The sequence below is a fragment of the Salminus brasiliensis genome, chromosome 6, assembly GCF_030463535.1.
Source record: "Salminus brasiliensis chromosome 6, fSalBra1.hap2, whole genome shotgun sequence".
Classification (NCBI taxonomy): Eukaryota; Metazoa; Chordata; class Actinopteri; order Characiformes; family Bryconidae; genus Salminus; species Salminus brasiliensis.
The window spans coordinates 11,021,894-11,046,571 of NC_132883.1; the positions used below are offsets into that span (position 1 = coordinate 11,021,894).

General features: G+C 40.9%; 1 protein-coding gene across 3 annotated transcripts in view; it reads right to left on the minus strand.

Annotated features, from left to right (window-relative positions):
- Positions 1-217: 217 nt before the first annotated feature.
- Positions 218-24,678, minus strand: part of kcnd3 (potassium voltage-gated channel, Shal-related subfamily, member 3) — a 151,733-nt gene continuing 127,272 nt past the window's right edge. For all 3 annotated transcript variants that reach the window (XM_072681618.1, XM_072681616.1, XM_072681619.1), the window contains 5 exons: positions 11,822-11,923; positions 9,272-9,304; positions 8,964-9,056; positions 6,937-7,193; positions 218-6,846 (listed from right to left, as the gene is read on the minus strand). In XM_072681618.1, the coding sequence (XP_072537719.1) occupies positions 6,666-6,846; positions 6,937-7,193; positions 8,964-9,056; positions 9,272-9,304; positions 11,822-11,923 (666 nt within the window). In that variant the 3' untranslated portion in view covers positions 218-6,665. The remainder of the gene's footprint in view (positions 6,847-6,936; positions 7,194-8,963; positions 9,057-9,271; positions 9,305-11,821; positions 11,924-24,678) is intronic.

The window sequence follows — 24,678 nt, forward strand, 5'->3', positions numbered from 1 at the left end:
TTGCGATGATGGCAAAGCGGCAAGGATCAGGATTCAGACTTGCGACCCCCAGGCCATAAAAGGCAGCACATTAGACTGCTAAGCCACTGAAAGCCAGGTCTTCTCTTGATAACCTTGAATTCGGGATCAGTCTTTTGTTGAAGTTGGTCGTGGATGGTAATCGTGATGGTAAGATTTTCTGAAGTTTTAAGAAGTGCACACACAGCAAACGAGTTAGTGACAGTTACAGATCATTTATCAGGCGTTTCACAGTTGTGACAAGACAAGATCATAAATTATATTCAACATCTGACAGCGAAGGCAAAGAAGTAGGGTTAACAGAACAGCGTGAGAAGAATACCATATGAACTAAAGCGTAAAGAGAGAGAGAAAGATAAAAACAGAGACAATGAGGAGGAGGAGGAGGTAGACAGACGGATACAGATCTTCACTTTGGGACATGAATGGAACAACAGACCCCTTTCTGGACACTTGAAGGGAGTGTACTTACACTTAAACACGACAGGAATGGAACATCTGACTATATTCCCGGCAGACCCTGGAATATTACAAGTAACTGAGTCCTCTGAATCGGTCAAATTCCTTTTTTTTTTTCTCACAGATCTACGCTAACCATCAATCTGATTCATGTTCCTATGCAGCCACATTTGAACCTAATGAGTTCACAGTTGAATGAACAGGATTCGGGTTTCATTAAAAAGCTGATACTACGTCTGAGAGAACACCCACACTGAGAAAAAGCATGTTCTCTGATGCTTCACACTCCATTATTGAGCACATATGCGAACCAGAAGAGGTGTTCTCTCTCTGATCAGAGGGATATGTATCAAACTAAAGTCCTGCTGATGAAGTTACAGCTGAAACAGAACGGAGTGAGATCATTCATATTAATCAGAGTTAAAACAGCAAAGAACCTACAAACCGTATTACACAGCTGCCTGCAAAGATCTTTAACAAATGCTTTATTTTGGTATGTGGTACTGAACACTAGTCATAAGAGCTCAGGACACAGACGGGATGTTTAAAATGGGAACGTCTAATTAAGCCATAAACCTTTTTTCTTTTTCTTTTTTTTTTAAATCTCATAATATTAAAGAATTAATTTATAAAGACTTCAAACTGAGTCTTGTGGAAATGAGTGGCATGGACACCCTGATATTCCTCTACCTAGAGCTAATAATGTGCTTTTTCCCCCTTAATACTAACAAACATGAGGTGTCTTATACAATACACACCACATTTCCTAACACAAGATTACAGCCTAACACTCTGAAGCTGTGTTATGGTAGATCTAGTGTTCATCGTCTAAATATCTTCCAATGGAACAATTGGGCATGGCTAAACGAACGACCACGAACTTCCTTTTTTAAAATGAATCTTATCCTAAAGCAATAAGACTCAGGGTGATGAATGTCCGAAAATAGGGAATATTTGGTAGTGAATGAGATTCCTACACTCTTCGGAAAAAGGGTTCTTCAAGGGTTCTTTAGTAAAGGCAATGGTTCTACATAAAACCATGACAAGTCAGGGATCATACTTTAAAGGTTCTTGACCTGGTTAAAGGGGTCTCCAGGATTAGTGAAACACCTTTCATAGATGGTTCTATATAGCACCTTTTAGTTGTTCTATATATCATTACTAGTCAAAGAACCCATTTCCATACTGTACAGAACACTTTTTGTCTAGAGTGTACCAACAACTGTTCCCCCTCTTCAGTGGGTCATGGAAGATGAACAGCTGAAACTGAGTTCAGAGCACAATTTAAAGACAACATAAGGTGAAATCTCAAAGCACTTGCTCTTGGGCCTTCTAGATCCCTGATGAACCATGTGCAGAAAAGTATGAAACACTCTGCTGGTCGAGTTTAAGAAAGATCCAGCTTTGTGCCTTTCTGTAGTCATTGTAAGTCTCATTAGTCAAACACAGGGAACCAGTGGTCTTGGATTAAAAATGAAGAAAGAACCCTTACTATATGTGCTGGTGTTTCTCTGACACTTTCACTGTCACCCTCATGAAAAAAACAATGTATCTTCAGAGCCACAAAAAAGGCTTTTGCACAGTTTTGGTAACACATCCTCCGGATGATTAGGCTGACTGATTAGCTTGCACACTTGCACAGGTGTCAGTGACATAAAGAGGAAAGGGTCAAAAATGAGGTGGGAGGTGGGAGCGGCACAAAAACAAATTGAATAGTACACACTTTTGGTCACTCTCTTTCTTTTGGTCCTTATTAGAAAAAGTGAGAAGCAGTAAAACAGCAATAATAGTAGTAGTCACACAACATCTTCATCAAATCCTAATGTACAGTGTCATCAAAAATACAAAACAATCACTGTGGCCTGAGCAAAGGTTTAAGCATCTTACAGAGTCTTGAGGTTTGACTCCTCGGGTAGGCATGATAGATCCGCCTCCATGCATTGCGGTTGGCAAGATGTTATTTTCATCACAGGATAAAAACTCATCTGGCTTGTTTAGATGTTCTGTAGTATGCTTTAACAGTGGACTTTTGAGACGAGGTCCCAGGAACGCTTTCCCTCTTTTGACACTTCAGTGAAGACTGTCATGTAGATTCTTGGCAGTCATATGAGGGTTTTGATTTGCCGGTCCTACCGGCATATAAGCAATTCTCACTTTTTCAGAGTGTTCTTGGTCTTACAGATCTTATCTTGTCCTTCACAGTTCCCCTGAGTAACTTTGTTTTTTTCCTAGGAACAGCCCACACTGTAGAAACATGGTGTAGTGAAAATCCTAAAAAAGCTTAGATCTCTGCTTTGGGGGCATCAATTACTGCCATTTTCAGGTCTTTACACACTTGTTTAGAAGAGCCATTGTTTGAGAAGCGTTAGTACAGGTTTTGAAGAGTCAAATAATTTTGAAATATTGGAAAGATTCATTCAGCTGACAGTTTGTATTTGCAAACTTGTATGTGACATGCCTCAGGCCTAACTGGCTAATTAAGCTCTGAGACCTCGTCTTGCAACGCTAAGGGTGCCAAACCTTTGCACAGGCAACACTGAAGATTTTTTCTTTTTTGTTATGAAAGACAGATGAACTGTTGGTTAGGATTTGCTAAAACATGAGATTTTCTGTTTGATTGATATAGAGGCTTTGTTTACTTCAAAATGTTACCAGTTCATCAAAGATTTTAGTGACTACTACACTAAAACTAACCTTCTAACCCACCTACCTTCTTCAGTTCCAATTGATCTGGTCTATGGGGTAAGTTGTAACATTTGCACTCTCTGATTATCACTGAATTGTTCATTAACACTAGGTGCTGGAAACATAGTTTACATAGATGTGCGGGTTACTCATATAAAAATAGCCATCTTGCTCAAATGTATTTAAAATGATTTAGTAAAACATGTGCCTTGCTCTCCCCCAATCCCATAAACTAAATAATGAGGTTCTCTCATAACAGCATTCTTTTCTTTTCTATTACTATTTTCAACTTTGATGTTTATATGACTTACTTATTGGACAGTGCTGTCCTTAGGTTACACTTCTACGCAGAATCAGAATCAGAATCAGAGCCTCAGGCCTTAAAGATTCCTCAGATAAAAAAAGAAAAGAACACCTTAGATAAATCAACAGATTTCAAAGCAGAGAAACAGATGTTAGGTGAGGAGAAATAAAAACCTCAATCCCTTCAAACACTTTTAAAGAACAGCTCAAATGAAGCATCTGAGTTTGAAACATGGAACATAAGCCAGTTCAGTGGCTCCCTTTCTAATCTGCTATCCCACACATACACGATCTGATTGGCAAAGCCTAAAATGGCCATTATGTCGACAGAGAAACAGAACAAAGGGACTGAGCAACGAAACAGAGATCTGATTGGTCCATGGGAGTGTCAGACAATCTCGTCCTGGCTTATGTTGTCGCCATGGCAGCAAACGATTCACGGCTGAGTTCATTAGAGACAGTCCGTTTCTTTAGGAGAAAACAAGAACTCAACTCTGAAGGGTGACGAACAGCAAGTTTCTATGCAGGTAAAATACACAAACACACGTAACAAGGTTTACTTCTTTTTTCCTCAATAAAATGTCCACTGAGCAGGAAAGAAACCAACATTGAGGACCAAAACAACTATCGAAAGCGTGGTTTTTAGTGACACGGGGAGGACAGGGCAGCACTGGACCACAGTGAGAGAGGAGAAGGATGGCAGCTGCACTGGTTTTCTTGCCAAACAAATGGCCAAATATTACAAAATATCCTATGAACAATATTCACAAATAAACCAAGGCTTAGTACATATCCTACTCGCAACTTCTCAGCAAATGCCTTGTGCTTATAGTCACAGATAGTGTGAATTATTTTTTTCATATTTCTTCTTCTTCTTCTTTTTTTTTTTTGGTTCTATTATGCAAGGTGATTGCTGACAATTCGCAGACTGATACTGTATCGCTGTGCTGTCCGCTCAACATCTTGGACCCAGAGAAGGATACAGTTTCCCAAGAGGAGAGAGGGGAAGTGGATTAGAGAAGAGGAAAAAAAGCTCCTTCCCCCAAGAGAGGCACATACTGTGTGAAAGGCTCCAGGCTGACGCACGCTGAGAGCTTACGGGGATATGACTCAGACACACACACACACACACACACACATACACACTTACACACTCACACAAACACACTGTAAGATCCTAACACATCACACTGCTCTATATTTCTCTTAAACTCACACAAATAAAAATGTAAAAACCTTCACGTTTTCACACTAACCCTATTGTTGCTGTTTTTTTTTATTGTTGTTTTAGAGTTGGACTTACGCACAATAATAATCATGAGATGGGAAGGATTTGGACAGGCTGCATATGATGTCCTGGTAACTGATAGCTGATATACAGATAATAGTAACAATACACACACAAAAAAGAGAAACTCAAAAAAAAAACCCTCAGTCATCTTGCTTAGTTGATAACAAAACATAAAATCTTGCTGTCAAACAATAAGTTATTATGAGTGATCTGGTACATAAGGCTGCATTCACAAGGACATTTTGGTCATTTTGCATCATTTGCCATTGATTTCCATAAAAACTGTGTGTTCTCACAGATAACAGGCATCCATGTATGTTGATGTGTGATTATGATAAAAAGAAGACCCCTTTATCTTCATGCAGCTTTGTAAGGAGCTTCCTATGAATGTTTCCAGACATCCCTTCTAATTAGTCAATTAAAGCTACATTATGTAACAACTGTACCTTAAAATACCAGCTTCAAAACCATGTTGGTGCTCCACTGACTGTAATAGGGAGAATGGTGTCTCTGTCATCACCACTCTGGCCTGGAATGTCTGCTACCGCACTATGCAACTTGGTGAAGTGTGAACAAGACCATGAGCCCATGAGGCATATGACACACACCATCAACTGTGGGTCTTTAGCTAGCTAAGAAGAGACTTACACGGTACTCCTAGTATGGATATCACAGCAGAGGCTGTGAAAAGACCTAAAAGACCTAAGAACAAGTGAGTAATCCAATGAACAAGAGTGAATCTCTGACGTATTTAGAGATACAATACACTATATGAACAAAAGTATTGGGATACACCTCATTCAATGCAGGTGTTTCATTCAGTCCCATTGCCACAGGCTTATAAAATCAAGCACCTAGCCATGCAATCTGCCTTTCCATATATTTGTAAAGAATGGGTGGATCTAAAGAGCTCACTGAATTCCAGCATGGTACTGTAATAGGATGCCAGTTCTTGAAAATCCTCCGTTCCAAGCGTTTAGGAGCCACAGCAGCTCAGTCACAAAATGTCAGAACAGCGCATAGTGCAGAAAAATCTCACCAATGCTCTGCTGACTCAAAAACTGCAGAGCTCCAAACCTGCTGCAAAGGGGTACCAGCTCAATATTAATGCCTATTTAGAATGGGATGCCATTAAAGCTCCTCTAGGTGTAATGTGTAGGTGTCCCAATGCTTTTGTCAATAAAGCACAGATAAAAGGATGCAAGGCAGATGATGAGCTGGCCTTGTTCCTGTTGTAGTAAGTAGTAACCTATTAGCTACTGTACTGTACTTGGGCTGCAGTAGCACAGTTGCTAGTCACTAGTTTTTGACAGAAATGTATCCGCTAGCTACACATCTCGAGGTGATGTTAGCAAACTTGCTAGCTAACACATTGGGACTTCATTACTGAAAATAAGTGTTTTTGCTTACAAGCATTCATGAGTTAAGCTTCCCATTCACAAACATGCCTACAACAAATCAGCAAAGCTAATGTGTGTGTTTTGTTCTTTTTTTTGACAGATACCAAAATGTGCTTGTGAAAGTGGCCCAACTCTCAACCTGCTCTGGGTTAAAATATAGAGAAAATGAGACACAAAACAAGACAATGAAGACAAAACAAAAGAAAAAGTGCTTGATGCAAAGTGACTCTTGACATCCTCGTCTAATCAACCTTGGGACAGATTGATTCATATGGCTCTTCTGCTATCACAATCTCTCTCACACAAACACACTCTCTCTGTCGCGCACACACACCTCACACACTTTCTTCCATCATCCTTTTTTAACCTCCCCTTGTTGTCGGTTGTTCAGTTTGAGAGTCTGAGTCAGTGCTATCTTTCTGCCAGTAGGGGGCAGGCTACTCCACAGTTTTCTCGTCCTGAGTGCTCCTCCCCTCTCTGCCTTTCCATTGGTTCTCAGGCCGTGTCAGTCACAGCGCTGAGACCTTCACCACGCCCACGCTGGAGTTGGAGGGAGGGTTGGAAGGGGCCTCGGGGCTGCTGGGGGAGTTATTGGTAGGTGGGGTGGGGATGCTGATGATCGCTGTGGTCACCTGACTGCTGCTCTTACAGTTCAGACCTTCATCTGGCATCATGTTGAGACTGGAACGACTGTGAAGAGAGAAAGAGAGAGAGAAGTTCAATTAGTAATGGGTGCTCAAACTTTTGACTGGCCTGGGATCATGTGTTTGTATGTGTTACCTGGTGTTGAGAGTCTGCTGCTCTCCACACTGGATATGTATGGCGCTGAGCTCCTGCAGGTTGTGTGTGTGGGGGTGTGTATGTGGGTGTGTGTGCGCCGCGTTTGGGGGTTGACTGGTCTTTTTGGCTCTTCGCGAGCAGCAGGTTCCTGTGACACCCTCTCGGCTGGAGAGAGAGGGGCTCCGTGAGGGGAAACTCTGAAGGCCACTCTCCAGATAACTCTGCTCAAACAACTGCTCGTCCACAAACTCATGATTCTACAGAGAGGGAGGGAGAGAGAGATAAAGAGGGAGAAAGAGAGAGAGGTCAGTGGCAAAACGCCTTACATGCACAGTGCCAAATAATCACTGTTGATTCATTGGAAAGGTATTAATTAATCAATTACTTAATTAAGTTTATTAAACACTCCTTTATTAGGGCAATATACACTATATGCCCAAATGTTTGTGGACACCTCCTCTGATGAATGCACCTCTTGCACCTATTGCTGACATAGATGTGCAAATGCATACACACACAGATTGTCTAGTCCCTGTAGAGAAGTACTGTCAATAAAAAAAGGACTCTCTGGGGCAGGTAAATATGGTAATTTTTTTAACATTTGGCACCATTTTTAACATTTGCCACCATGCCTAAAGCCAGTGTTCTCTGGAATAATGGAGCTCGATCCAGTACTTTTGGGATGAGTTGCGGAGTTGGGGATGAGCAGGTGTCCCAATACTTTTGTCCACATAGTTTAGTTGGTAATCGATAATTATGATTGCCATTTGGAACAAAAGGCTGTAATATGCAAATTAGCCAAATTATTGTCAGAATGATGCAGGCTGGTGTCCTATCTTTCCACATCGTGCAGTCCGATAATCCCTGTCCTCTTTTTCTCAGTGGTGTCTGTCTCAGCAATCTCAACAGCCTCTTGCCTTGACACTTGCAGTACCCTCACATGTCTGTAGAATACTGGGTGCTTATGAAAACATGAAAATGGTGTGAAAAACACATTACGGAGGAGCAATAATTCTATAGACTGAATGGCGCTCCATCATTGAGGAGAGCACGAGGAGAATTCTGCTATATCTGCTATTCCACCCTGCAGGCAAATCACTCAGTGAGCAATTCCATATCCCATATATCTGCACTCGTAATGGATAGCTATATGCCATATCTCTATTTATAATGTATGGCCACTGTACTGCATGCCACGATGGACAATCTAGTCTGTGTACGCATCAGCAAAACAGCAAACATCACACGTGGAGAGAAAGCAGACCTGCTAACTGTTCAGTATACATCTGCAAGATCTGTACTTGTTCATGTATGCAAGAGAGATCTTAACATTAAAATATGATTTTTGGAGCATTTATGATTATCTATTTATTATGAATTCTTACCACAAACAAGTTAAAAACGACACAAATGGAGTCACACATTTGTGTACTCCCCTTCTAATGAATGCATTCAGCATCTGTAAGTTGCACCCACTGCTGATATAGATGTGCAAATGCACACAGAGCTGATCAAGTGAAAAAGTACTGCCAATATACATGGGCTAGAGGGGTAAACAGCCCCCCAGCATTGAGCTGTGGAGCAGTGGAACTGTGTTTTCTAGAATGATGGTGCTCCAGCCAATGCTCTTGTGTTTAGGATGATGTCTTGACCTTACTAATGCTCTTGTCGCTGGATGCAATCAAATCCTCACAGCAATGGTCTCACAGCAAAATCTAGTAGAAAGCCTTCTCTGGACAGTGAAGAGTGTTACTCCAAGAAAGAAACAATGAATGAACATGTGCTCCAATATTTCAGTATTCAATTGGCAATACTTCTTTACAGGGACTAGACAAGGAGTGTGTGTACACTTGCACATCTGTGTCAGCAATGGGTACAACTTATAGTAACTGAAGAGTTTTATAAGAAAGGGTATTTCACAGACATTTGGACATATAGTGCATGTACTGGACAACATATAGTTTGACAATAAATAAAAACGTGTGTGTGTCGATGTGTGTGTATGTGTGTTTGTGTGTGTTTCTGACCGTGGTTTTCTCCAGGCAGTGCAGTAGGTGGTGGTGTTGGCTCTCTATTACTGAAGTTGTTTTATTCAGATGTCGCTCTTCACCTGTGGAGCTCTGCAACAAAGAGGACACAGACATACACAAGTGCACATACACACACACACACACACACACACAAATATTGCAAAAAAGAGGAATGAGAGGAAACACAGGGGAAGAGAAACAGAAACATATAACAGGTTAATTATAAATCACAATAGTCATGTGTTAGAGATAGGGAGATGGAGAGAGATAGAGAGAGAGGGTGTGTGTATTTTCTGTCTCAGTACCTGATCTGAAAGTTTCATCCGGTAAGGTAGTTGCTGTAGTTGAGGGGGTGAGAGAGGGAGACAAAAACATGGAGAGAGAGGTTTACTGCTTTTGAAAGGCCGGGCTCCTTCCAGGAACACTATTATGTAACACTGTGGTCCCGGTAGTGCGGTAGATACGTGACAGAACGGAGAGCAAACAGGCTGCGAAACAGCGTGTGAGTTTCCACACACACACTCACACACACACCGGGCCTTCAGCAGGCAGCAGCAGAGGCAGTAAATTAGAGCGCTGTTTGACATTAACGCTCGGCTGAGCTATTGCACTTCATTTGGCCTTCAAAACACACCGGAGCGCTCGCTAATGCCACACCGGCTGTACACATCTACGGCCTGATGAGTTACGGCACAAGGTACAGGCTCTGAGCCCCTTAGCCACACAAACACACAAAACCACACACACACACACACAGACACACAACCCTATGCTCTCTCCCATTTCCATGCTGCTCGGCTTCAAGAGGGAACGTATCAAAATAACAGCAGTGAGTCAGTGAGCTGTGAGTGGGCCAAGAAACTGAGAGAGAGAAAGAGAGAAAGCACAAGAGAGAGACTGAGCAGTACAGGTGGGCTGGCGAACAGGTGAGCATCATGCATGCAAGCCCTCCATAAACTTATGTTAAATTATCTAGTACAGCTATCTAGTTCTTAATCATAAGGGCTGTTACCTAGTGCCTACACAAAACTCATTGTCCATACCCATAAAATTATATTAGTAATCACAAAACTTATGGACTTGGCAGTGTGCCATATTGTTACTGTTGCTGAGTATGCCACCTGTTCTGTCTGACAGATATACTTGTACAGTAAAAAAAAATCTCCTCCTTGCACAGCTTAGAAAGAGGCTCAGGGTCAACCAAGCCCCCCTGAAGCAGAAAGGGTTAAGGCCCTTGCTCAAGGGCCCAACAGTGGCAGCTTAATGGACCTGGGTATCCAACCCACTGAGCCACCACTGCCCTCAGACACAGTACAATCCCAGTGGCAGTGTCTGGCAGTGTTCCCTAATCACTTCATGCAAGTCCAGGTCAAATCTTGACTCTCTAGGGTGCAAGTCTCAAGTCTCTGGTACTGAACTTTAGTTAAATCTCATTATTATCTGCAGGCGCTGCACTGTACAGAAGTAATCCCTTGCTAAGCTGTGAACCAAGCACCCCTGTATCTCCACAAATCGTTGCCCAAATGAATGAGCTTTGTGGACGTCGCCTGATTTTACAAAAACTCTGAATTTCTATTCAGCATAAGCAGCCCTAATTACTGGTAATTAAGCAAAAATGCAGCTCATCCCTTCAACCAATGGTGTTTACTGAGTGTTAGCGCCACCCACAGATCTTGTACAGTATGAGCACAGTGGTATTGTGGTAAGAACTTCACACAAACAATCACACATGTAGGACACACATTATAGCCGGAGATGCTGTTGCCTTTTTCACTCAATCCTCTAAAATTCTTATTATTCTACTGGGCAGGATCAGCATGAGAGAAAGAGAGATAGAGTTGAATAGACAGAAAATAGCAGAGAGAGAGGGAGCACTTTTGATAAGGAAGGCTAACCCTATCAGTTAGGGTCCTTCATTAATTCAGCTTTAAATTCACATTGTTGTTTGTGTCTGACTTCGGGTCTGACTTCATTAGCCTTTGATTAAACCAGCAGAGGAAGGAGGGATGTTGTGGGTGGAAAGGGAGAGAGGGAGAGAGAGAGAGAGAGAGGGAGGGAGAGAAAGATACGGATACAGAGGCATTCATTAAAACAGATCATTTTTTGAAAGAGACCCCCGATCCTCAGCTTCTTGTGCACAATCGCATGTAAAAATCCACAGGGTGTTTAAAAATGGGATCTGGATGTGGGATCTACAGCGCTTGGTTTATCCTGCATTTCACAGCCTTATTACCAGCTGCAGCCAGAGAACCCAGACACTTCAGCTTTAATGAAGCCTCTGACACAAGTTTTACACTCTCTCGCCCCCTCTCCCCCGCTCTCCCTCTCTCTTTTTCAGTCTCTGGCTCGCTCTCTCTGTTCATTTGTGAGTACGAACATGCTGAAAGCTGAAAGCTGGGTGTACACTGTGTGTGTAGAGAGCTGGCGTCTGTTTCTGCTCTGCATGGCCTGCGTATGGTTATCTTCTCCCTTTCCACTGTTTTACATGCTGACTGATTTGGATTCTATAAATTCGGAGAATCGGAGCACCGTTCTTCCAGGAAATGCAATGACAGGCTAAAGGTTAAGCCTCAGACCGGAACACACACACACACATGCTCAAACTGGCATGCAAGGCTGCTCTTAGCTTTTCTCTTACTGCTTTCATTCTCCGTGATATTTTTGAAGAGCTATCTCTCTATTCAGAGTCACCCATCCATTCACTCATCCATCCAGCCGTCCACGTCTGGGGTCAGTAAGCATTTGGAAAATCTTTGCTTTTACAGATAGTGCTGCTCTGCTGTGTACGAAGAGTGCATGTGTATGTGTATGTATGTATGTGTATGTGTGTGTGTGTGAGCGAGCGAGTTTCTTACCGTTAGCTCTAGGGCTTGGTTGAGCATGCCATTGCGTTTGCTGTGCAGGAAGGCATTGGAGCTCCCTGTCTTGGAAATGCGCATTCTGGCCAGTCGTGCTTTCTATAGGAAGACAAGAAGAGGAATCAGGACTGTAATCAGAAACACGATGTGCTCTCTGCTTATGTGATCACGCCACAAGAAAAGACCACTACTGACAATGCTTTGCATTCTTTTGTAATTTAATGGAAAACTATTTTCTTTGGCATACTTGAATAATGAGAGTTCGTTACCATGAACCTCAAACACTGCTGCGTCTGCATAAACAAAAACAGGGATGAAAAACGAGCCAATTACAAAACCTTCAGACTGTTTTGTAACAGTCATGACTCGTTAAATTTACACTCAGAATTTTACCCAGCTCACCAGCAAAAGCTTCAGTCAAAGCTGACAAAGTACTAAAACATGACTTTAGGAGAATATGGCGTCGTTGATACTGGAGAGCAGCACATCTCTTCCAGACTCTGCTAGTCACAGAAATACTGACTGTAACGCATGACTGTTTTTACTGTTGCAGTATGACAGAAGGGTGAGCTGAAGTTTGGCACTAGACATTTCACTGGTAAGACTCGAGAAGCACAAACCGTGGGAAGCGAGTGGGGGCAAAGCTAAAAGCTAATGCAGCTACAATATCTTCAGCTTGCTAACAACACATTGTGCTGATGGACAATTTGTGTATTTAATTCTGAGGCAATAGCAGGGTTGTAAATGGGCATGTAACATTGCATCTGAGCATTTTAGGCCCAACCAAAGACATCAAAGACTTAAAAATACTCATAATACTAATGCAGTCTTTGGTTTCTTTAATACAGCACTTTCCATCACACATTATATCATCAGCATAACAACTTGAGTAAAAAAAAAAAGGAAATATTTCTATGATGAGAATGTAGTATTTGATGTCTCCTGTTTGACAGCGTGCACTAAAGCTGATTTGTGAAAAAGCCTCTGATGAGTAGTTCAGATGACTCTCAGTGCTCTCTAAGCTTCAATGGAAGGGATAAGACTAAAATTCTGATCTCTTTGTACAACGGCGTTAACAAAGCCGCCTGTTTTGCTCACCTGGCCTTGACCATTTCCCCTCGAGAAACCCCAGTTCCTTCTTAAAACCTTCTTAAAATCCATTACTTCTTCAGTTTACGAAAATATGGTTTTATGAGCCCTCAAAGGAGTCAGGGTTCGAATGAACACAAGTATTGACTTCGGCAGCAGAACTTGCCAAGAAATCATTGCGACCTGATGCAGTTCCCAAAGAAGAAGCACTATCAAAACTACAAAACCATGGCATTTGATTTGATGGGCTTTAGACTGTCTATTACTTTGCTGTGCCAACCTGAAAGACAAAGATAAAGGCTACACAGAAAAAAGATACATCGTGATTTTAATCAAAAGCTTATAGCCAAACAACTTCTCAAGAAACACTGCACGATTTGCGTAGCTAGCTAATTAGCGTGCTGAAGCTAGTCTAACCAAGGGCAAGGGTGTTCCAGATGAAAATTTCTCCTTGTTATTTATACGTCCCACTGTGCTGAGCTGAAGTTGGTGAGGGCATGTTAAAAACATTAAAATGGGATCAAGCACTATTTCTAGATAAAAAAGAATATGGAATATCTGTTATTTCATTTGTATTAATTGCATCATTAAATACTACAAAAATACATGGTAACTGTCCCTCAAAATCTTTGTATCTCCAAAATGGCAACATTAACGGAGAAGACGGGAGAAAAAGGAGAAAAACTCTTAACATTCAATAACAGTGAATGTACTTTTTAATGTACCTGAATGTACTTATTTAATTCTGGAGCATTTCTATTGGTCCATTCATCATGAAAAAAACTTTAGAATGATCATTTTCTATGTGTAAAAGGTGTTTTTGTGGTGTAATCAGGCTAATGTGGAAAATTGCATTAGAGCTCAATATTTTAACCTGGACAATAAACATCATACAGGGACATAGGGAAGCATCTTAAATTATTTCATTTGCACAACTGTTGTCATGGTTCAGTTCATTAGTAGATGGAGCATGGATAAGTCAACTGTGCATCAGATCACCTCTAACTGCTGCTTCTTTCAAACCTCCAACACTAAAGAGCCTGTATAACATTCAAGTGGTTTGCTGTTTGTCCTGCTAAGAGAATTGCACACTCGTGATGAGTGCGGGGGCTTGCAAGATTTCATGCACACATACAACCACACACACACACACACACACACACACACACACACACACACACATACACAAAAACAGTGTTGTCAAGAGAACCCTGCTGGGAAGGTAATGCATGTAGAGGAATGTTTTTTTTCCTGCTGAGAGAGCTTATCAGCTACATACATATGCAGTGAATCTTCAAAGACTGAATTGCTCCATCTTATATATACATACAGTATTTACATACACATACAAAGATAAGCCATAACATTACAACCACTTAGCTAATAATGAAGGTGTCCTGTGGTATCTGGCACAAAGATGTTAGCAGCCGATCCTTTAAGTTGTGAAGTAGGGCCTCCATGGATCACATCAATGAGCCTTGGTGCCAATGACCCTGTAGCCGGTTCACTGTTTGTCCTTTCTTGGAGCAATCGTGGTAGGTACTGGGCACTGCATACCAGAAAAACCTGAGGTCTGTTGATGTTTGGAGATGTGCTGACCCAGTCATCTAGCCATCACAGTTTGGCTCCTTAACAGATTTGACCTCTCAATGGTTTTGATATTATGGCTGATCAGTGTATCTAGGCAGACAGAGAGAAGCTTGACTTTTAATAAAAAGTCTTCGTAAGGCTAAGAAAGATCAGTGCAGAAAAGTAACAAATGTCTCTCTTCTCTCCTAATTCTCTTTATCATCTCTATCCATATGTCTCCTTCTGTTTTTCTTCCTTCTCTGAGATGGTGTGTGGTTCCCCTGGCACCCCAGATAACCCACAACACTCCAGAGCCAAGAACAGACACTTTCTCTCAGTGTCATCTCAACTCAATTTTTAATGGACTGAGAGCACAATCCTGACATTTAAGTAATAACACTGTTGCCGTAGTAAACACGGCACTGTTGCTGATTTGTTACATCAGATTTTATCGCTTTGTGGTCTGCACCATAGCGCTCTCTCTCATGTGGCTCGGTGAGCTGAGTGAAGTACATGGAGTGCACTTCATGGGTTCATTTTCCATTCTCCATGATGATCTATATTTTTCAATATCACTGTATTTTTCAATATCACTGTATTTAGTAAGTGTTACTGGTTCGTTAATGGTTGTTAATATTTTAAGCTTAATATTTGGTTAATAGACTATGATATGGCCAGTGGAACCTGACTGAAATATCTGTCTTTGTCAGTGACCCATGGTTTAATCAACATTGATGAAAACATTGTTAATAATGCACCAATAATTACTGACTCTTCTGGCCACAGCATCCCCAAGATTCTTCCAATGATAGAGAGAGGCCTCTGAGATGGAAAATGGGCTATTTTGTCATTAAAACAAAGGATGGGCAGTATATGACAGTAATATACTTAGACCCTAAAACGTATTGGCCACAGAATGTTTACAACCCAACATTATTAATATAATGCTTTTATAAATGACATATTTACTGTGTCAAAGCATTTATTGAGTGTTTTATGTTGGTCTTTGATGGATAAGTAGGAGGTATTTAACTTTGGTTGGGGTGAAAAATGTCCAAATGCAGTTTTATAGGCCTATTTACATTATAGGCCTGTTTACTATTGGCTTGTGAAAAAAGTAAACCTTTTAGCTTTACTGTTGTCTGTGCATGCCACCCAAAAGGCACACAATAGAAACAGTCCTAGACTAGCTTAGCTAAGATTAGCACTGTAACAAAAACAATGAAAAATAAACATATATGTTGACTTATTCCCAATTTGTAGTGCTGCTGTCCTCTTTAGTTTCAAGTAAGCCATGTTAATTTGGGTGGTGTACATATAATGAGCCATAACAGTTTTGTGTTTTCTTAGTTTTGCAACTGTTTTATTTACACAGGTTTTGCTTTTGGAATTAGGGGAATAAAAGTGTTTTAGGTTCACAATATGTCAATTCCATGTACTGAATTTTTATTATTCTCTTTTTCTCTCTCTCGTTTTCCATTTTAGGGCCTCCTTAATGACCAGTTAATCTACAGTTATTCATTGGATTAAGATTGTTTTACATTTACATTACATTTATGGCAGTTTTTATCCAGAGCAACGTGCAAAGTCAATGTAGGGTAAGGAGTTTTATTGGTGTAATGCAGCATGACATCTAGACCAGGATTTGAACCCCAGTCCTCCACATGGCATGGTAGCTCACTAGCAGGTAGCGCCATTAACCGTTGTACTACTTCAACTTCTACTTAGTGAAGAGTGCCTCACCGGTCATTTATTTTGCCTGCTCATGTAGTTAATCCTGCCACTTGGTTTAGCTGGGTCTTACTGGTTCATACCCACAACCATACACATTACTGTACACGCAATCAAACCTACGAACACATGGACACACAAGTGCGCGCACACACACGGGCGGGCGATGAAGGGAGTGCTAGCGCTGCTCTTTTCACAGGAGATTGCTATCACATTACTGAATCAATTTGGGACCTCTGAGACCGTTTGTGTTTCCAACGAACACTACCACTGCAGAAAAAAAGAGGGAGAAATGCTTTTGCTGCCGTGCAAACCGCTCTGGAGAACACAAAATGGAGAATGGTACACGGTAAGCTATGGTGCTTCATCAAAGTGACATCCAGCAACCATCAGGAATCAACATGCAGCTCTTCAGCAGTAGATCCAAATACTGCACCTCTTTCAGCGTGTGGATGTATTGTGCTGGACGTGTGCAGCTCATTATTACAGTACACATCAATCTGAGATGCATAACCAACCTGTGATCTGTGGTTCAGTACATACACCAGCGTGAACCTTAGACCCTAGCACCTGGTTCAATAAAGAAACATAAAAAACAAAGTGAAGTGTGCAGCGTGATGCAGTGTGGAGGGAATATCTGAATCACCTCTACCACCAATGCCGGTACATTTCATATGAATGTACAGAAGCAAAAGTTCATCAGAGGAGACACAGAAGGCTGGAATAAATAAAGATTAGGAAGTAAGAGTCTCATTTTGTACAGTGGCAGCTGGGAAGAAGTCAAGGCCGTAACTGTGTGAGTCGGGAGCTGCAGCGCCGAACTGATCCTCTCCAAACAGAAAACAGCCCAGATCCGGGAGAGACCAAAGTCAGGGGAACTGGGGTGTGGCAAGAAAAGTGATTTAAGTGATATAAACTCAACTGCAGCACCACACTATGACCTCTTATCCACAGAGCAGGCCACACAGTGTGATACTGACAGCACTTCAAGGAGGAACCAATAAATTCCCTCTCAAAACGTCAGCATGCCCTCTGGTTTGTCGTAAGTTCAGTGCACTGTTAGACAAAGTGGAAAAGGAATTTTAGAGGTCAGTGTGGTCCCGGTGTTCTGGCAAAACAATCAGGGTAGCTTTAAATACTGATTAAAGCTCATTTATACTCCTTGTTTTGCTTAAACAACGGACAACACTGCCCTCACAATTTCCAAAGAATGAATGCAGAATTGCTGTAAGTTTATATCCCTACTGAACGCTGAGCACAAATTAGCCTTATGACTGTCAGTATTCTGTAACTGCTATATTACAAATCTGCAGCGTCCTCAAATAATTATCAAGCAGAATTTTTAACATACTGATGCTAATGCACACTTTTATTATCACTCAGAGAAAGAAATCACTAGTCTAATTTTTTGAACAAGCTTGCTTATTGGCTCTCTAAGATGAACTTAAATTTGGTACTGAATGACTGAGAAAGGCAAAGCAAAGTTCTACTGTGCAGTGTTGCTTGGTTATGAAAACATGGTCTGCATGGAAAAGTCATCATGGCCACAATAACCATAGGTGTGTTCAGAAAAAAACAGGAGCAGCATTTCATTAAAAGAATACCATGACAATTGTTAAGAATGGAGGGGGTCTATTATGCTTTGGGGTTGTGCGTCAGTGGAACTGCGCAGAGAAATGTGCTCTCTGACCTAAACTTCATTGACAAAATCTGTAGGTAAGTCTTAAACACATTAGTCCAGAAATATCAAAGAACTTAAAGCACAATGAAGACTCCTAGAGCAAGAATAGACAGACCCCTTGCTGACTAACATTTGTAGAAAACGTTTGCTTAAGAGCATGTGTTGACTTCTTTGCACACCTTGTTCTTGTTACCTGCCTCAGGATCTGATCACCCCTGGCCTTCAGCATGTTTTCTTTATTGATTAGAACTTTATTCTTAATGTTACCAAGCTTCCTCTTTTTTTTTTTATTCCTAGTCTCCTAATCAGGGAACTGTGACATTGCACAGAACATTAGGTTCAGAAATTTGGCACTGAATTTTATAGTGTATTATTGTAGATGAATTTTCGCATAGTACTAAATATATCATCTTTATTCTAGAGCAGCAAAGAGCCATTTTTGATTTAACTCATCTATGTCTTCTTATCTTAAGCTTCTGTTTGATTCATCAGCGAAAAACAAACACTGAACGTTTAGGACCCTCAAAGTGGCATCTGCCCTTTCATGTGGGGCTGAAAAAAGCAGTCGAATACAAGCCTGCCTTTTCATTCTAACAAGTATAAAGTATAACTGCACAGCTCTGTCTCCCTCATAGACATCTGTGTGCTAGTGCAGAGCCCCAGATGGTGGTCTAATTGTGATGGAAGGTGGGTACTGTTGAGTATTAACGTTGGACTAAGATAGATGATTAGGGGCGAGGGGACAGCGATTGGTAATTTAGGGGGCATGAACCCTCTCCCTCTCTCATCACCAATGTTAAAATCTCTTTCCTTGTCTTTATTTCCAGTGCACACATATTTCAGTGTTTTCCTGGCTCTGACACACCTGATCCAACTAATTAACTCATTAACCCTATTGCCTGTATTGTTGGTGACAGTTCCTCTATCAGCTCAGATCACTAAAGGCTGGATTTTAAAGGCCGATATGAGTCTCTGAACGCACAATTTAGATAAGATGAGTTGCTGATCAATACTGAAGTAAAATCACTTTATGTTTTGTAACAGTTTCTGTAATGAGACATTCTGGACTGACCTCACTTCCCTTACCATTCAGCCCCCAGCACCTTTAAAACACTGCAGCTGAATCACTTTGTGTGCGTGTGTGTAGTGGTCCACACTCTGGACAGATATCTGAAATAACTAAAGTGAGGTTGAATATGCTATGATTTAGGTTTTTACAGTGTGTGTGTGAGTGTGTGTGTGTATTATCATTAGTGTAAGCCTCCACTCTGCCTCCTCTCAACCAGAAATGACCATTCACCTTGAGAACTGCATTGAGCACTAGGAGGGTTCACCCAGGGCAGAGTGCCAATTGATTTCTGGGCATACAGGTATCCATGTGCAATTTAGAGTAACCAATTTATCTGATCTTCATGTTTTTGGACTATATAAGGGAACATCACCATAATAGGGACTTGAACCCAAGACTTCCACACTAAGAGGCAAACATGCTAACCACCAGGACACCATACCACCTGCTAAACTGTCATTAAAGTAAAAAAAGCAGAATAAAAGTTTTCGTTTTGCTATCATCAAACATTTTGGTAGCTCTGGTGAAATTGCTAAAAAAGTAAAATACTGTAGGCTCACATTCTCTAGAGACACACTTCTGCAAGGTTTAAAGAACAGTTGCTGTTTATTTACTACGTATTTGTTTTGCTATTTAATACAAAATAAATAAAAAAAACAAAGGTAACAGCACATAAAATTGTATGTTCTTGTTTTCCAATAGGTTACTTTAGAAAATCAATAAGACTTGTGTCGACAATGTTCAGAAAAAGGCCATATCTGGCCACATCTGTAACATATCTGTCTCTGTATCTGTAATATCTGTATATCTGTATCTGTAACATATCTGTATCTGTAACATATCTGTTACAGGGACTGTCTTTTGACAATAACAGCTTCTTCAAAAGTTCCACATCCATTCAGGGCCACTGACTACTTTAGGACAGGCATGTCAAGTTCAGCTCTAATCTAACACGGCTGTTAGAAGTAATAGAGGTCTTCGGGGACACCTGGATATTTGAGTCCGGTGTGTTAAATCTTTGTTAAAGCTTTGTTAAAGCTTGTTTGTTAAATCTTTGTTAAAGCTTGTTTGTTAAATCTTTGTTAAAGCTTGTTTGTTAAATCTTTGTTAAATCTTTGTTAAAGCTTGTTTGTTAAATCTTTGTTAAAGCTTGTTTGTTAAATCTTTGTTAAAGCTTTGTTAAAGCTTGTTTTCCTGTAGAAAAACCTTTGTGTCCGCTTTGACAGGAATGCAGTGATAATTCAGACTAAATCAAGGAAACAGAAAGAACCAGAGACGTTATCGAAGTGCTGTTAGCTAGCTGGTGAAGACTGAGTTTAGACCCCTGAGCGTTATGTGCAGCAGATCAGCGAGAGGGCTGGAGGAGCAGCGCTTATTAGACACATGAGCTACCCAAACCTCAAACTAGTGGGTGGAATTTGAAAGAACTGGAAGCAGAGAGGCCTCTCCCTCTTTGATCAATGTTTCATTTGGGTGAAGCCCACTTCAAGAATTCTACTTAGCAACCAGATGTCTGTTCTTCGATGCACTAGCATGCTTCAATTACAGTAACGCACAAGTATGAGTCTGCATTCAATGGCACTTGTCTAGACATCCAATGAAGAATTAGTTATTGGCAGCAGTAAATGTGGTGGAATTTTTTATATGAATTATGTCTCACGTAATGTCTCAAAATGTCTTGCTTTGAATGTATTACTTACATTTGCAGCATCAGGAAAGAAGAAGAAATGTAACTGATAAAAGTCTCTAGAGTTTGTTGAGTTTGCTTAGTTTGGTGAGCAGCAGTTCTGCAGATAGAAACGTCTTGTTGAAGAGGTCAAGAGAGAATAGCCAGACGGGTTGAAGCTGACAGAAAAGCTACAGTATCTCAGACGACAGCTTTGTACAACTGTAGTGAGCATCTCAGAATGCACAACATGCCCAACCTTACTAAGGTGAATGAGATACAACATTAGAAGACCATGTCGGGTTCCACTTCTGTCAGCCAAGAACAGAAAGCTGAGGCTGCAGTGGACACAGGTACACCAAAACTGGACAGTTGAAGACTGGTAAAACATAGCCTGGTCTGATGAATCTCAATTTCTGCTGAGGAACACAGATGGTAGGGACAGAATTTGGCACCAACAGCTTGAATCCATGTGTTAACAGTTCAGGCTGATACCATCCAGGTAATCAAAAAGCATTCAGTGATGCTGAGGCAGCAGATGTGTTATAGGTACTGTCTTTTGTCCACTGACTACTTTAGGACAAGAATGTCAAGTTCAGCTCTAATCTAACACGTCTGTTAGAAGTAATAGAGGTCTTCAGGGACACCTGGATATTTGAGTCCGGTGTGTTAAATCTGAAGTCTACCGGATGGTAGATCTCCAGGACCAGGTTTGGGCACCCCTGCTTTAGGTTATTGTTAGTGATGTCATTGGGGCATTAGTATAGTATACAACCTATATCAGATAGAAATGATGGATTATTTATCAATACACATTTCCAGGGGGTTCCAACTGTCAGATCTTTTTCACAGTGGGCGCAAACAGATCTAATTGACTCCCCAGCATGCCTGCATACATTAATAGTATATGAAAGTACACACTCTTCTCTGTGCACTGCTTCTTTTATAACACTCCTTTAAGCACGGTTAAGACCAGTGGGCCTACCAATCTCCACTTGCCTTTCTACTAACACAATAACTAACACACTCCATTATTGTACACTATCATTATTCTAAAATGAATATATTTATGAGCTTTGAGAGACAATCATGATGTAGTACATAAAGTCCACTTTGCTGCTTGTTTTTATGTACCAGGTGGGTTTATTTTGCGCAAGCTTTTAAGCTTAGTACTAAGAGACAATGGGCTTCATTCACCAATATCTTAAATTGTTCACAGCTAAGTTCTTAAAATGATGGATCCCATTGTTCTTGTAAACTGAACAAATTCCAAATAAGAAAACAATGGTGAATGTCAGAATCTTTGTGAAAATGGCGTAAGTGGGTTTTATGAAGACACCCCCTTAGAAAGGGTTAGTAAATGAGGCCCTGTGTTCTTAACTTTTATTGCAAGCTACTGTAATCAGATCTTATCATTTCAGTTGTTTCCAAATGATGTAACAGATTGAGTTTTGGGTTTTTCATATGGCAGCAACGCTATCTGGTATCTGCTAATGTGATGTTATTGAGTAGCGAAGGTGCAGCCTGTGAATGCAGTGCTTGCTGCAGTGTGGTTTGGCAGCCAGGTGAGATGATACAAGGTCGTCTCCTAAAAGTGACAGCAGGAACAAACAAAGCAGCACATCAGCGGCCTGTCCCTCAGCCACTCAGCTGCATCTGGGAGAGCTATTTGTAGAAAGAGTGAGAGAGTGTGCACTTGCCGCTCGCTCTCCCCCTCTCCCCCATGGACACTAAGCACAGATGTAGCTGGGCTGAAGGTTAACTAAAAGGGTTGTAGACCACAGGTCATGCTGTTATTAAGGATGGAATTTACTCCCATCCTTTATAGAGAACACACTTCTGCACATTCTAAAGCCTAATTACTGTTTATTTGCTTAATTTAACATGTCGCAAATGGGCACATTCAATTTGTTATTTATTTTTTTTTTTCTTTTTCTTCAATTAAAAAAAAATACATGTGTGAAATGTGCTCGGAAATGTGCAGAAAATATAACTCACCAAGCTCATTATTAGAAATTCTATATGAGTACTGGGGATGGTCTCCCTCTGCTCTCAACTGATTCATGGTATAGGCACCAAATTCTGATCCTACTTTCTGTGTGCCTTTACAGAAATCGAGATTCTTCAGACCAGGCTTCAATTGTCTAGTTATGGTGACCGTGCGTCCACTGCAGCCTCAGCTTTCTGTTCTTGGCTAAAGAAGCGGAACCTGGCATGGTCTTCTGCTGCTGTAACCCGTGTACCTCAAGGTGTGCATTCCGAGATGCTTTTCTGATTTTTCCCTTCACTGTTAAATACATCTCTCTACTGTAAAATCAAACATTTTGGCCATAAATGAACCAATTTCAACAGACTTTTGCATTTAATCTGAAAACAGCTCCATACTATGAACGTAATGTATTGTGACAGAGGAGCAGTGTGGTATGGAGGCTGCAGTAGCCAGATCCCAGATTCCAATCCATCCATTCTTATAATTAATTGGTTAATTTAACACTAGTCCCGGTTCTGTCTGATAAATTAACGCTGAATACAGTTAAATCCTGATTTCAGGAGTGTTAAAGGATTAGCTCTTAGCTCCACTCTTTACATGCTGTGTAGTTCTGGAGGGGTGTGTTTAAGGGGTCTGCAGCAGCAAAGGGAAATAGAATCTATCTACTGTAAATCCTGTGTTCTGCTTGTTATTGAGAGCTGTACGTTGTTTAATGTGTCCTGTGTGTTTTTCTGTCTGTAGGTTCAGTGTGGGCACAGTGTGGGTGTCTTTCATCATTGATAATCACCATTTATAAGACATGGTGTGAGTAATGATCTCAGGCTACATCTGAGACTAATGTTATGTTCTGTATTTATAAAAAGGTTTAAGGATATGTTACTATATGTTACTATACTGTATTATGTTAGTAGCATGTTGGTAATCTACTGGTCCCTGTCAAAACTGCTGCCATTTTTTTGCCATCTGGTGTGCTCACCACAATTATGTGGAGTGATTAACTGAGGTACCATTGCTATTCTGCTAGCTTTATCCAGTCAGGCTGTTCTCAATTCACTTCGCTCATCAACAAGGCATTACCTGCTGCTCATTAAATGTTTTTTCTTCTTTTATTGCACCTGAGTAAACTGTAGACACTTTTGTGCTGAAATGTCCTGAAGAACAGCAGTTCTAGAAGCACTCAAACCAGTCCATCTGACACCAGTAATTACGCCACGTTAAAATCACTAAGATCATGTTTTTCCTCACTCTGAAGGTAGATGTGAACGTTACTTGCTGACCTGCATCTGTATGATTTTATGCACTTTATTGCTGCCACACTGTCGTCTGAATACAAACTGACAAACCAAACTAAATATTTCTCTATTTTTAAAAAGTGTATACACAGACATCTTTCAGCAGCATCCATAGTGTGGACTATATTGCCCTTAAGGACTCTCTTTAGCCATCATGCTGTGCTATCTGTAATCACACTAATCTACAGTAAATCTGACTTGTCATTAGGCTCTATATCAGGATGGGAAATGAGTGAGACGGTCTCATGGTGATTTTACAACCAATTAAATTACACTTAATTAAGCAATATAAACACTTAAGATGCATGGAGACTATGGATGGATGGATCTCAGCATGGGCTTCTGCACTGACACTGAAAGAGTTCCTTTGTGGGATGTTTAACATGGCAGCTGGATGTCTGGTGTGTGGCACTGTGGATCGGCAGGTAGAGAGTTGTTCACAGCAGTGACAGAGCGAGTACTCTTATCCATCACTGCAGAGACACAGGAACACGCTGTGTTATTGGCCTTATTCATCCAGATGAAGCACAACATCTGCCTGTCAAACAGTCAAAGCCATGAAAGCGACGCAGCAGAGAAAACACACGTGTGTTTCACACACAGACACACACACACACATAAAGCTTGCTGGCCTGTGGTAGGTTTACTATGGCCATATAAAACACTCAGCCAAAGCTGACAGGCCATCAAGCCAGGTCTGGACAAGTAATCTTTCCCTTAAAGTCCAAACGCTCCAAGCCATTTGGACCACATTTAAATATTTTAGC